The sequence below is a fragment of the Symphodus melops genome (assembly GCF_947650265.1).
Source record: "Symphodus melops genome assembly, chromosome: 6".
NCBI lineage: Eukaryota > Metazoa > Chordata > Actinopteri > Labriformes > Labridae > Symphodus > Symphodus melops.
The window spans coordinates 21057778-21072068 of NC_136696.1; the positions used below are offsets into that span (position 1 = coordinate 21057778).

Here is a 14291-nt window from a genome sequence, read left to right on the forward strand (position 1 = left end):
ATGACTACCTCTTACAGTTAACAGACTGTTAGTTTTTTTTAAATAAAGGTATTCAATTAGATTCATGATGAGATTTAACGAAATGAATGTTTAGTTTAGTCTAACTTCAAAAGTGTCAGTAAACACTGACTCATGCCCATGAGCAAAGACTGTAAAGTGCTGGGATTTTACAGTTCTCCTAGTAGCCTATACACATTTATTCTACACAACTTTTGCTATTTTAATAATAAAATGGTAAATTTATTTACTGCATTTATGTGGCTTCATGGCTGTCTTTGGGTTAAAAACATTTGGACTAGTTTTTTTTTGTTGTTTTTTTCAACAACAACAAAAAAAGTATTCAACAACATGATGTAGGCTTGTGGTAAATAATATTAGATAGACAGACAGATATGAACTTTATTGTCACATTGGCTAGCTTTAAGGTGCTGCCATTCTTTCTCTGCAGTTGTATAGTTTTATAGTTACTGACATGATGAAAAGTGCTTGATGTTTTTCACTGCTCAGAGGCTGTTACTGTGGACAAGAAAAACATGTGATAACAAACCTACCTGGGAGTGTCTCAGAGTCTTATCTGTATTTTGTGTAATAAGTAATGTTTCAGCATGAAAATGGCAGATTGGTTGCCAACTTTAACCTACACTACATTGATTTGTATTTCACAATAGCTTCAAAGTCGTAATAAAATGACAGTAACATGTCATAAACATCACAACCACAGCTCAGCCGCCAGAATGACTGGTCTGCCCACACCCAACCTGAGAAAACTCAACAACAGGGCTATGACATGCATTTCAACCTCAATAGAACAGGACATCACACATCCACTGAACACCACCACCTGACCCCACCTCCCTGAGGACTGTGGTACAGAGCACTGAGGTGCAGAATGACTCGCCTTTAGAAAAAACCTTATCCTTGCTGTTATAGCTGCCCGAACAAAAGTTCAAATTGGGAACTTGTGATTGTTGTTTTACTGTTTTTGATTTATACACTGTGTTTTGTGTATTTAAGTGTTCTTTGGTGGGAATTGTCTGTTGGACAGAAACGGGGCTGTGTATTTTCAATTAAACTGATTTACAGTTAGAAAACTAACTTTGCCCTCTTAACATGGAGGTTTAGATGATACATCTAGTTGTTGAACTAATCCACTTCGTGGTCAGCGGTTGCCCCAACAAGTAAACAGTTCTGCCATGATTTTTGGAGCTGCATAAAAGGAGATATTGCAGTATATATATGCTATACATTTATGAACCAGACCTTTCTGCCACTAATAAATTATAAAAGCAGATACCGATTCTGAACATCAAATAGCAGAACCACTGAAATATCTCATGTACAAAAGGCACCAAACACTAATGATTGGCATGATTTGTGTTTGCCAGAAATATAATAAAATGTCATGTTAGCTTTTATTAAAACACAAACAGTAACACATAGGAATCACACCAAACATTATTAGAAAATAAATCGTTTTCTATGCAATTTTCAGTCATGCTGTTTGAGTTTAAATGTATTTTTAATAGTTACTATGTTAGCAAGAGAACCAAGCCACATGTTTATTAGCCAGTGGTTCATCAGCAGACCACGGTATAAAAATGAAGAAGAAAAGCAGACAAAAATAACAAGTTCAAAAACTTGCACCTTGAAATATAACAAGCATTAAGCTTTACATGTACATACGTTTTACTCATAAACTGTGATTTGTTAAGTACGTTGCCGCTGTAAGTCTGCTGACTACATATCCCACAATTCCATGCCAGTGTTTATGTGACGCGGTTTCCTTCACCTAGCACTGTGCCCTCCTCGCTTCTTAGCGTGTTTCGTGCAGTAATGCAGCCCTATTTATTAAAATCTTTATCTTCAAAATGAACCACTTGTTTGGCTGAATCGTCGTTGGTCTACATTGGAGCAAACGTTAACATGAAATGGAGATAACTCGTACCAGGCCGTCCTTGTACGGAGAAATAGGTAAGTAGCTTACAGTTTGTGAATAACAGTAAGTCAAGACAACTATTATTGTCTTCCTTTTCTGACGTGTTCTTGCTTTAGCCACCATGAGGTAGACTAACATGGGCTGCTGTTGATGTTTCTGATATGCTTTTCTCGTCACTTTGAGGAGCTGGCACAGACGTGACGTTGCAGCTAGGTCAACATGAGATAGTATGGTTTCTAAACAGGTCTAAATCAGTGTGAGAGCGTGAGTGCAAGCTGTAAGCTCGTTAGTGGACCCAGCAGCACTAAAGGTGCAACAGCAATGGTCCTGAAAATGAAGCTTTAATTATTCAGTTTGGAAAATTCTAGTCAGTATTATTGCTTGTTCTGGAGTAGGAGTAGGGACCACTATTAATAAGTTAATCTATAATGTAACTGTCCAATCTTCACTCTACTACCAAACTTTAGGTCAGTACTTTTCTTTTATGAAGAAGACAATCAGAGACAAAGTCAAAAATGTAACATAATTTTATTGTAAGTAACAGTATTATAGCTATACATGCTTATCTTAAAAGAAGTTTAGCCTGCAATTGAACTGGTGAGAATAACTTGGCTTATCTCAAGTCAACCACACCCATTACCATTTATAACTAGACGGGCTCAACAATAATTTTGATTTATATGTTTTCCAGCTCATGGTTTGGGATTCTGGACTGACAGGTCTGCAGTGCATGAGGCTGCTGCACAGGGCAGGGCCCTCCAGCTGCAGCAGTTAATCGAGGGAGGTGCAGCAGTTAACATCGTGGCAGTGGACTCCATCACCCCTCTGCATGAGGCCTGCATACAAGGACAGACCCAATGTGTCAGACTGCTGCTGGATGCTGGTGCACAGGTAAGATGTTGACACAGTGATTTGAAACAAAGAAATACTGAACAAGAAATTCGATAGCTTTCTCCATTTGTGCATTTTTGACTCATTGGTTTGTTTTTGTCCTAATTTTGACTTTGTGTTGCCCAGGTGGATGCTCGTAACATTGATGGCAGCACTCCGCTGTGTGATGCCTGTGCAGCAGGTAGCCTGGAGTGTGTGAAACTGCTGTTGGAGTATGGTGCAACAGTAAATCCTCCACTGTTTACCTTCTCCCCACTTCATGAGGCTTGCATGGGAGGTGTGTCTCATTACAGTATATGCAACATCATACTGGAATGGGTTTACAGATGTGTTTTGCTTCATCAGTTCAATAGACTGTCTGTCTCGTTCTCTTAGTGATACTAACACATTAATGCACCTCATCTCAGTGTTTACATTAGAAAATATACCAAAATATTGATGCCCAAATAAGGCCTCTCCATTTCTACTTTAACTTCTTTCTGAATGCTGCTTTTTTCCTCACAACAGGTAATTCAGACTGTGTTCAGCTCATGATCGATCAAGGAGCTTTCATGGAGGCCCACGACTGTCACTATGGCACACCACTTCATGTAGCGTGTGCAAGGCAACATTATGACTGCGCCAAAGTTCTCCTCAATTCAGGTGATTTCATTTTATCTTTCTGACCATTAGCAACAACTCACATGAACACCTCGTTATGTCTCTGTCAGACCTTCTACGGTGACAATTAACCAGTTTAAAGTGACTCTAAAGTTCTGACTATTATTGGGTTTATATTATTTACTTCAAGTAAGATGTTGATTCTTTCTTTCTTTGGAGTTTAGAAGGTTGTTGTATTGAGAAATATAAAAACAAATCTTTAGAAACTCCTGAGTTTTATTGATATTGTTCCAAGATGACGTTTATTTAGTTAGATTTACATACGTAATTATTGGATGCTATAGATTTTTGTAATTTAACAGCAGAATCACACTCACTGAGAGCTAAAGGATAAATACCACACAGGTTATCGACTTGTTCATCTTGAGGCAGATATAAATGATTTATTTAGATTTATCTGCTAACAATACTTTTGTTTTCCTTTGTCGAAGGGGCAAACGTGAATGCTGCCAAGCTCCATGAGACGGCCCTTCATCATGCAGCTAAAACAAGGAATGTGGACTTGATTGAGCTTCTTGTGGAGTTTGGAGGGAATTTATATGCCAGAGATAACCTGGACAGAAAACCAATCCACTACACCGTCCTGGGATCTCCGTCCTACCTTTGCCTGGAGTTCTACGAGAGTAAGTTTGTTTATTTAGAGCGTGCAGCCTTTAATTCACCTGTGTAAAAGGTCATCTAAGAGCACAGATGCAACGTCATTTCTGTTACTTTGTATCTCTCAGATAACCCCCTCAGTCTGCAGCAGATCAGCAGAGTGGCTATGAGAGAATCCCTCGGAACAAGAGCACAGGAAGTTGTTTCCAAGCTGGACTTGCCCAATCGCATCATACGTTTTCTTTCTTACATACCACCTCCAGAAATTGAAATTTGAAAGAAAAAAAAATAAAATAATGAATTAGCAGGATAAAGAATTTCACATGAAGAACAAACAACAGACCGTTAACAAGGAGAATTACCATCAGACCATAAGTTAACAGCAGTCAGCAGTAGTCAAATGATCATTATTGTTTAGACAGTTTAAGGCTAATCTTTACTGAAACGCCTGCCTACATTCATGTTTAACAGACAAAGTTACACAAGTTTGATTATGGACAAGATAAGATAAGATAAGATAATCCTGTATTCATCTCACGAGCGGAGAAATTTACAAAAGGAAATGAATGACTATAAATAATGTTTAGTCCAGTATTTATCTGTAGTTTTGGCCACAGTCTCTTCATGCACTTAAACTCTGACACATGTGAAAATAACACCTTTTAACTGCTTTTCTGTTTCTCTGCAAACCATTTTACTAGGAACTCGTAAAAAAGAGGAAAGGTGAAAAGGACTTTAGTTCAAGTTATACATTTCAAGTCACAAAATGTCAGCAAGATCCATTTAGTCAAAGAGCGCGAATATAAACACACCTGCATCTTCGGACTTCAGCGTCACACAATGAACTGATCAGAATTATCTTTACACAAGTGCTGTCTGGACTTGGACGTTGCTATTTCATTCAGCTGGTCTTTAATAATAGTCTTTACCAGCAAGCCGTACTAACTTACTCCTCCAGTTTATTTTAGAATGTGTTCAGTTGTTTGCTGTTGTGTGGGCTTGGAATGAAGTCCTGTAAAGATTAGTTTTCCTGCATAGATTTAGTGGGTGACATTCAACTTGCAAGTGGGAATGTCAGCCGGGAATTATCAGCGTAATCTAATGGATGCAGAAATACAACATGGAGTTGAATGTCCCGCTCAGCTTCAAGAAGAGGTCTAATCCCCCAGAGTGTCAAAACTTTTATTTGTTGATTTTCAGCAGGCATGTGCACTACAAATCACTTTGAATCTCTTTGAGTTGTAAGTCAATATTAACATCTAAAAGTATTTCTATAAGTTTAAATAAGCTGTCTTGCTCATAATGAATCTGTATGAATGTACAATATTTGTAACAGGTTGTTGAACCCAAAGGGACCATGAAGTAGTCTGATTACAAAGGACTTTGTATTTGTATATTTTCTTTAACTATTGGTGTACATTTGTAAATAATACAGGTGGTTCTACCTCTATGAAATTAGTGTAAATAAACCAGACTGTTTGAAAGCTATTGTCTTCTGTTCTTCCCTAATTGTTTGGTATTTGGATGTGTTCATGACAGTCTGCAGCCACTGTCTTATATAACTAAAGAGCCACAGCCAAGCAGAGATAACAAAAGTACTCCTTAAAAAAACATGTCTGAGCACAAGTCTCTGCTTCAATCAAAGCATGTTTGACTGGTATCAGGTGTAAAACGTGTGAAACTTCTTTTCACCTACTTGAATAAGAACAGTATTTGGTCAGATATTGGAATAGACTGTATTTAAGTAGGCCCTTGTTGTCCGTGTCTGTGAAACTTGAAAACACTATTTTGAGGTTTTGAAACGATGAATACCTTGATGCCAACAATAAAATAAAAAAGACAAGCATTGAGTTTCCCTCCCTTCCAGCATGTCATTCCCCACTCCTTCCACTATCATATCTCTACAATAAATGCATTGAAAAAACATTTAGACTAAAAAAAACACTTTCATACTTTGACCAGAATCCATTTTTTAAGAACAAGAAGAGTTAATTATTCAATAGTTTGCTGAACATGCAAAATCTGAAAAGAATAAAATCAGTAGGGTGGATACAACAGTGCTTCCCAAACTTTTTTACTTGCAGAATTTATGATATGGATTTGGATAAAAAATATTTGTGTCCACCAGTCAATAAATACCAAGGCACTGTTTGTTTCAGACAGCAGACATTGTGGTAGGAATCAAAGGTTAAGAGGTTAAGTAGTCATAAGAAGCTTCAACATATGGATGTTGCGGAAAGCTAAATTGTAAAAAGCTGATAGAAATAATCCAGAAATGGTTTAGCCTAAATAGGTTTTTAAAGATAGAGCTGCCTCCACTGATCACCTCTAGAAAATGTTAGCACTGAGCAAGCATTGAACAAAAAATAAGGAGAAAGGGTAAAGTGGTGGTGTGAAAGAAATGTGCAGCTGTTAGCAACACATTCAACAGACCCTGGCATCAGCTGCTATTTAAGGAAGATGGTGTCAGCAAAGTTGAGAAGCAGCTACTGCAAGTGCCGTTTGCCCACTGAGAGCTATAAATATTTCAGGTTAAACGACTGACACCGCGTGACAGGCCCTTTGAAGTCGACAACTATACTCCTACGGTGTCTAGCTTGGCTTTTCTAGATTTCAGAAAAAAAACAGATTTGTTGGAGCCTCATGTACTTGATCATGTCTCATGACGTGGATGAGTTAAACTATACAGGGAGCCACCTGTATGTTCTCTATGAGATGTTCACAACTGAGAAGGTCTGTTCAGCTGCACAGCAGATTTGTCTAAGGATGTCAACCCATTCAGTGGGGTATTTCCTCAGCACAAATAAGCCTGATGAAGTATCACTTCTTTACTTATCTGTGGTTCTCGCATGACACTTTCACACACCAACCACTGATAATCATCAACTAAAAACAACATATTTTGGGTGCATTTCCCTCATGTGAAGCACCGAGGAAAATTAAGCAATGTTAATGTTAATACCAATCATTATTTTACCCCTCCTGTATTAAATGAATTGAATGCCAAAGGTGATCAGAATCACAAGAGGTGGAAGATTAAAGTATAGATCTTCAGTGATTATTTTCAAAAATCCATCACAACCTTAAAAAAAGCTGTCTACAAATGCACTATTTTGAAGTTAATGTCATAAAACTAACTGAAAGGGTTAAATGGAAAGAGAGAAGCATTAAGAGTTTCTTTTCCTTTGCCTGATAAGTGTTGCAACGAACTGCCGAGCAGATCTGTCAACAGTAAAAGGAAATGGCTGATAGGTCAAAGTACAACTGAGCTGATGTTTGTGTTGTGTAACATATCTGGTACTCATAGTCAGGAGTCTTACAAATGTAGGGTTTTATTTTTTCCCCCAATGGACAACTCTTCACTCAATACACTGAGAACATTGATGATTGATTTTTTTTTTTTCACCAGAGAAATGTTTTCAACTTTAGAGTACCCATGATCGGTGTTCTCAGCTGTGTTCTTTTCCACCATATCAAACGTTGTCTTCCCCTATAGACACTTGACACCTGAGGTTATCACAAGTTCTTGATCCCTTATCTTGACACAGTAAACACAACATGCACACATACTGCTACCTATAACATAGATGTCCTGACATTTAAATACAAATGCAGAAAGTTTAAACGTCATGACAGGGAAAAACAAACAGTACAAAGTTCATTTAAAACCAAGGTAGACATGAATCCCTTCTTCCACACAAAGTCATCAGGTGTAAACATACATTTCAGTTACACTGTCTTTTTGTTTTGTAAACTAATTACACTTTTTAAAGACTCAAATTAGATGGACATTGGACGGAAATTATTGATAATTCTTTTCAGTGCAGCTACGAGTACAAATCAAAAGCACACAAATAGTGGTTAGTTGCATGACAATGCAGATGGAGCTACTATGTCTAAGAAGAAGGCTTTGTTCCGGGTTAAATGTCTACACACCAGTCTCCTTCCTCTTTAGTGAGCCCTGAAACTTCTTATCCAGTCTGGTTTTGGAGAGTGTCTGCCGTCTGAGTTTAGGGCCTGAGACGGGCGGACAGTTCTCATCTGTCTCCCCGTCACAGATGGGGGCAGAGATGGCAGAAGAGCGACGCTCGGCTTGGACATTTTCTCCCTGTTGATCTCTGGTTGGAGCCTGCTGGTGTTGGGCCATGGCAGTGCGTAGGCAGTTGAGCCATTGCTGCTTGTGGTAGACGTCGTTGGTATGCAGGGTGTGAGACTGACCATGGGAGGGATCGAGAGAGCAGACACGAAACATGTTCTTGGCTAGAAAAAAAACATAAACATAAATCTATTGTTATATAGAATTTGAAACAGGAAGGCCAGCTAAAGAACCAAAACTCCACTACCCCTCCTGAAATAATCACAGATGTCACAATACAATAATAATGGATTGAATGTGTGTAAAGAGTCTCCTGTGTGATGGGTAGGGCTGAGAATCTTTGGGTGTCTCACGATTCGATTCAGAATAGATTTTCGATTCAAAACGATTTTGGATTCGTTGATTCATGGATTCAAGCTCTATGAGTACATACTTCAGGATCTACTCCAGTCTCACAGATGAATTTGAATTTCAAGTTAAAGAGCTAAAATCAATCAATATGTCTATCTATACTTTTTTTAAATTATTTTTTGGAAGTAATGAACCGATTTTAAATCTTAAAGGGGATAATCTCGATTTTTACACAAATTGATTTTTTTCCCTCACCTCTAGGACAGAACAATCGTCATCTGGGTCGAATACAGGAAACAATACAAAAATACAGAGCTGGTACTTCTTGGATTTTATATTCAACTGAATCTCTATAAGTTGTTGGTCATTTAGGATGGATATTTCTCATCATTTTCTAAAATGTTATTCTAAATATCTAATGAAGAAAACAGTTTGCAAGATAATCTCTTATAATGTTAAAAATGAAAAAAAAAAAGTTAAGAAGGCAAATGTAACACTATGCTGTGGTTAATTTAACTTAAGTTAATTTAACTATCAGTGAGACGTCTGGAGTGAACATTGACACTGTGTTGTGAATGAAGTCTAAACTTTAGTTGATGCCAGTAAAACGTTTGGAAACAAATACTGTTAAGTCGGATGTTAAATAAGTCAAATAGTCCAATGTACAAAGAAATGCTTTCAGGCTACAGCACAGTAGTGTATCATAATCTTTGTCTGTCAGTGTTTAAACCCTCTTGTTAAAGAGTTAGAGTTCAGGTCCATTCTTAAATAATAATTCCTGCAGTATTCCTTCCTATAATGATTCAGTGCAAGTTAAAAAAGTAAAAGACATGCTGAAATATAAATTAACATCCAGGAAGCCGATATCAGCCAACGTTTGGCATCTTCAGTGATGAAAAATGTGAGAAAAGACTGAAAGAAGGAATGGCTCAGTGAAACGATGCCATTGCAGACAATACACCAGCAGGTGGAGCGGTACTCGGCTCAACCTACCCTTCTCTCCATTGGTAAAAGCCCCTCTGAAGGAGCCTCCCATACGGATCTCTCCATCCTGTAGGTCCTCCAGAGCCAAGTCTCGAACTGGGATCGGCTGTCGGTACACCTGGAAGCAGCTCCTTTCATTGCGAGTGACCGGTCGGGTCAGAACCAGGAGCTCAGAGAACAGAAACACATGCAGCCTCTGTGAGGGAACACAGACAGGTTTTTAATGTAAGAGTCAAAACCTGTGTGCAGAAGGTAACAATAAAGGGCTATTCTAATTCTCTTACCGAGCCACTCTTGTTCCGCAGCTCTCCATGGCACAGCAGTATCTTACAGTTGTCTATAAGAGGGTCCTGCTGCTTTTCGTCCAGATACTCCAGTTTGTCTATATAATACTGGCACTCAGACTCCCCTTTCCTTATGTTGATATCAGACAGTATCTCCTGGATGATAGTGATCTAGATGATTAAAGAAAGACGCAATCAGTTAGCATTTATTTATTTTATTTTACTCGACGACTATATAATCTATGAACTAAAATCCAAGTTATTATAAGATTTAACAGACGAATGCAGGCTTAATCACTTTGATTGTAAATGTTATATGGATAACATACCGCTCTCTCCAGACTAGCTACATCTGAGTGATCGGGAGGAGTGTGTCTGAGGATCTCCCGCAGCAACAGAGGGTACTTCACAAGCCTTGAACGTGGGATGTCCAGGAAACTCCAGAGGTCCAGCTTCCTGCTGAAGGGCGACTCCAGACAGCGCTGCAGGTAATCTTGCACAAGCTTGTCCTGCTTCTTCTGGTCCAGCAGAGCTTTCGCTGCAAGCTGGTTGCTGCAGTAATTTTTGTAAGCGTTAAGACCGGGCAGCTGAAAAGAAACAGTCACAGTTAGTAATTTGACATGCTCTCATTGATGTGGAGATAACAGGTACATGGCAAAAACAATACATACCCAGTCGATAACTATCTGTCCAATCTCAGCTACTGTTCCATCGGGGCCAGTACCCTCCGTCAGTTTCGTCAATAACTCTGCACAAGAAACACAAAAGGGTCAGAAAAAATTAAAAAAAATTAAAAAAAATCCATAAAAGAATAGGTAGGAGTCACTTACCCTCGTGTAAAGGAATGTAGGCGTCCAGGTCCCCAAATATGTGAGCGAGTTCACCCTCAGTCATGATGTTGAGTTTTAGCATGGGATCATGGTATGCCTGGATATGGGGATAAAAGTGCAGTGTGAGTACAAAAAGAAGGGTTCAGAAATGTTTGGCTTTACATGTTTCAGTCTAAGGAAATGTTTGTACCTTTCGAGCAAGCTGGAGATCCTCGATGAGGTCCTGTTCTCCCCTGTAGAGCTCATAAATCGCCTGGTGAAGAATCACGAGAGAAACAACGACTGAATGAGTTGACCTTTCTGTTTTTAAGAGAGCTCTAGATTTCACAAAGTGTGACACTGTAAATACCTCTTGTCTCTTAATCTCTTTGGTGGAGAATGCGTTCTTCTGATGGACATCAAGTGTCTCCGACCACAGCGTGCTGTTTCTGCGTTTTGTAGGAGTGGGACCTGCTGCCTTAATGCCGGCTTTGAGGGACATCCCTGGTGACTTGCTGTCACTACGTTGGGACATTGACTGGGGAAAAAAGTATGTAGTTGGCAGTCTGACAAAGAATGCGTATCAACACTGGTACTTTTTGAACAGTGAGGGACACTAGTGCATGTCATCTACCTGGATGGTCTGACCAAAGCGCCGCACAGCTCCATTCTTGGACGGAGAAATCAAGTTGACAAGGGATGAAACTTTTGCCAGAGGTCGAACACGCTTGTTACTGGGTTCCTGAATATGAAGGACAGAGATTCAAATTCAAAAAAACTTTATTTGTCCTCAGGCGGCAATTAAAGAAAAACGGTGGAAATGATCTAAAGTGCAACTCTATTTGAATAAGCTGAAGTTTTTCCTGAAACAGTATGTTTGTCTGTACAGTAAATGCTCATAAAAAGTGGCTTCTAACCTTCCCTTGAACCCCTCAGTTATACACTCTGAGGTAACTTGTTTATATAATATAAGCATAATAGAATAAAACATTTCTGATATATTTAAGCTTTCAAGTTGTAATACACAAGAGCAATAATGCTGAGGCACGTGAAAGGATTCAGGTTTTTTTTGGAGGGGGAGGACTTGTTTGGGCACTACACATTCAACATCAACGGCCTCACTGGAGGCTGCTCTGACTCTCACCTTGAGGTCAAAGCTGGACAAGCTGACTGTGTCATCCTCTTTCTCTTTGCGCTTTCTCTTCTGCAGCAAAAAACAAACAAACAAAAAAACAACAAAGTTTGACTACACCATCGGCGTAAAACATGCAAAAACTATCTGATGTGATAGTGGTACATAAAGAGGATATGTGTGTGTGTGTATATATATAAGTCATGATGGTTATGCAGTGATATGGATATGGTTATTTTCACATCTACTCACTAAGCTGAAGTCCCAAGGTGTCCCAGGGGTGAGAAAAGTGAACGAGCTTCCTCTCTGCAGTGGAGGCCTAACGAGGAAAAGAAATAAAGGTTGAGAAGTTTGTAACTACAGTACCTAAACGTAGTCTAGCTGCTCACTGCTGCAGGGAAAAAAAGTTTGTTATGGTGACAAAAGAGTACAACAACAGAAAAGTACAATGTCTCCTTCTTAGGGGAAGGCCATGGTCACCTAGACACATCACCACACAACTGATTTCTTGTTCTCCTGCCCTGAGGTTACATAACCAAATAACCGAGTTAGGAGATATGTGAAAAGATATTAAAAGGTATTCAGAATAAAGTTGCATGCAAGACATTGACATTTGATATGTGGATTAAAATGCATTTAAGTGTGCAAACAGAGTTAGCTCATTCAGTCATGCATTATTGGAGCATTTTGTCATCATAAATTGCTAAGACAGAGATATTGGCAATCAAATATTAATAAAGAACTGGATAACAATACTGCTTTGAAGCTTTCACACTAATTCAACCCTATTTATTCTATTTCTTTCAGCGAGACTTTAATGAAATTCAAACTCTAACCCAAGAAATGGCTCTACTTTTGCCTAGTAGTGTAAATAATACCAAACCAATACATTAGGTTAACATTTAAATATATTATAAAATGACTTATTGACCAATAGGTCCATACAGTACATCTTCACAGCTCTAATTAAAATAGATGCTAAAATGATTAATCAATAACCAGAACAGAATACTTCTGCTTCTTTAATCTAAATAATTGTATTTTTAAGGTTTTTCTCCACTCAAGGCTACATCACAACTTTTTTTTAGGCTTTCAGTTATTGTTAGGGACATGTTTTTTCTGCACATTTCTATGTATTAGACAAAGTTGTTCAAAATCCACTTTAAACTTCAATTGAATTATTTTAATAGATGAAAAATACGTATTAGTGGCAGTAGCATTGGATCATATCTTCACTCCTGTAACACGTTTTATTAATAAGTAAAGTCTCGGATTAACAGATTGACATTGGCTGCCTCCCTTTAATAAACAGCCTTGAGTTTATTTAGTTCGACATTTTGCTTCACACAAAGCTGAGTTAACTAGAAGAAAACTGTGGCCTCCGGTATGCACTTGAACGCATCATTTTCCAGTTAAAACAGCAGCTTGTCAAACAATGTAATCTTGGCCCTACTTAGATTTGCGAAGCGGGATTAGAAAGTCACATATAATGTATTTTTAAACACGGATAGCTCACTTCTTGGAGTTGTTTCTCCGGAGTGTCTGAGGTGAAGGCTCTGCAGCGTTGATGACACTGATGGTCGACGTCCTCGATGACATCCTGCGCAGTTTCGACGTTGTGTTTTCCGCCGTCCTCATCCTAACCACTTCATTTTCTTCCATTTTGCGGGGCGCTCCCTTTTATAATATACTTTACCGATGTTTTATAAGTCCCGAGTGGAGAAAAATACGAAGTTAGACGTCTGCAAACGGTTCGGATGTGTACAAAGAAAAGCAGACGATCGATGACAACAGACACACACACACCACGTCGGAAGTTTGAATATGGCGGCTTGTTGGAAATGGACCAATCAGGAAAGCCTCATAGCTCCGCTGCTAGGATACCATAAAATGGGAGGTGGCCAGATATAGTTTCAGATTGCCTTGAACGGAGGTTAATATTGTGACCATTCTGAACAAGTCCACGTTTGAATGTTTCTGCCAATTAAAGAAATTATAATTATAACAATTATAATAATAATAATAAGAGGTCAGCATAGTCATCATTATCTTAAACAGATTAAAATTATACACAATACATTTAATATCATGGTATATGGTTTATTTCATTAGAGGTGCAAAGGTATTTGCATTTCAATGTGAAGAAAATAATTGTTAAATACATCTTACACATATTCATACAAAAAAGACAAATAATTTCCTTGTCTGTTTAATGATATATCACCATAAGGCTTTATAGTTATACACCACAAAAGGATCAGGAACTCATACTCTGTGAGTGTGTTTGAGAGTCCCCTATGGGACGACAGTACCATCCGTCATACCAGACATAATGGGCTCTTTGGACCCTATAGCTCCATCCTTCCTTTGCACATCATCACCTCGGTGGGGCTTTCCATAAAGCTTTAATCAATATACCTGTCAGTCTATGTGAAATACTGAGCATGATATCGCTGTTGTGGTGTCTCCATAAAGCCAAGGTAGAGAGGGCATTTTCAGATAGCTCCTTATGGACCAGAAGATGTATATTATGCTTTCATGTGGAAAACTG

General features: G+C 38.5%; 2 protein-coding genes across 2 annotated transcripts; one reads left to right on the forward strand and one right to left on the reverse strand.

The window, feature by feature from the left end:
* Positions 1-1732: 1732 nt before the first annotated feature.
* On the forward strand, positions 1733-5572 carry asb13b (ankyrin repeat and SOCS box containing 13b). The gene is made up of 6 exons (XM_079347137.1): positions 1733-1971; positions 2628-2827; positions 2954-3104; positions 3335-3469; positions 3919-4110; positions 4213-5572. Exons 1-6 carry the CDS (start codon positions 1929-1931, stop codon positions 4359-4361), a joined length of 870 nt encoding a protein of 289 aa, XP_079203263.1. The 5' UTR covers positions 1733-1928; the 3' UTR covers positions 4362-5572.
* A 1826-nt stretch (positions 5573-7398) lies between these two features.
* LOC306825205 (neuroepithelial cell-transforming gene 1 protein-like) lies at positions 7399-13620 on the reverse strand. Its single transcript, XM_079345800.1, has 12 exons — positions 13257-13620; positions 11993-12059; positions 11753-11812; positions 11243-11350; positions 10979-11146; positions 10820-10882; positions 10630-10726; positions 10471-10547; positions 10129-10386; positions 9800-9970; positions 9525-9711; positions 7399-8344 (listed from the first exon to the last, which is right to left on the reverse strand). Exons 1-12 carry the CDS (start codon positions 13400-13402, stop codon positions 8013-8015), a joined length of 1734 nt encoding a protein of 577 aa, XP_079201926.1. The 5' UTR covers positions 13403-13620; the 3' UTR covers positions 7399-8012.
* Between the last annotated feature and the right edge of the window lie 671 nt (positions 13621-14291).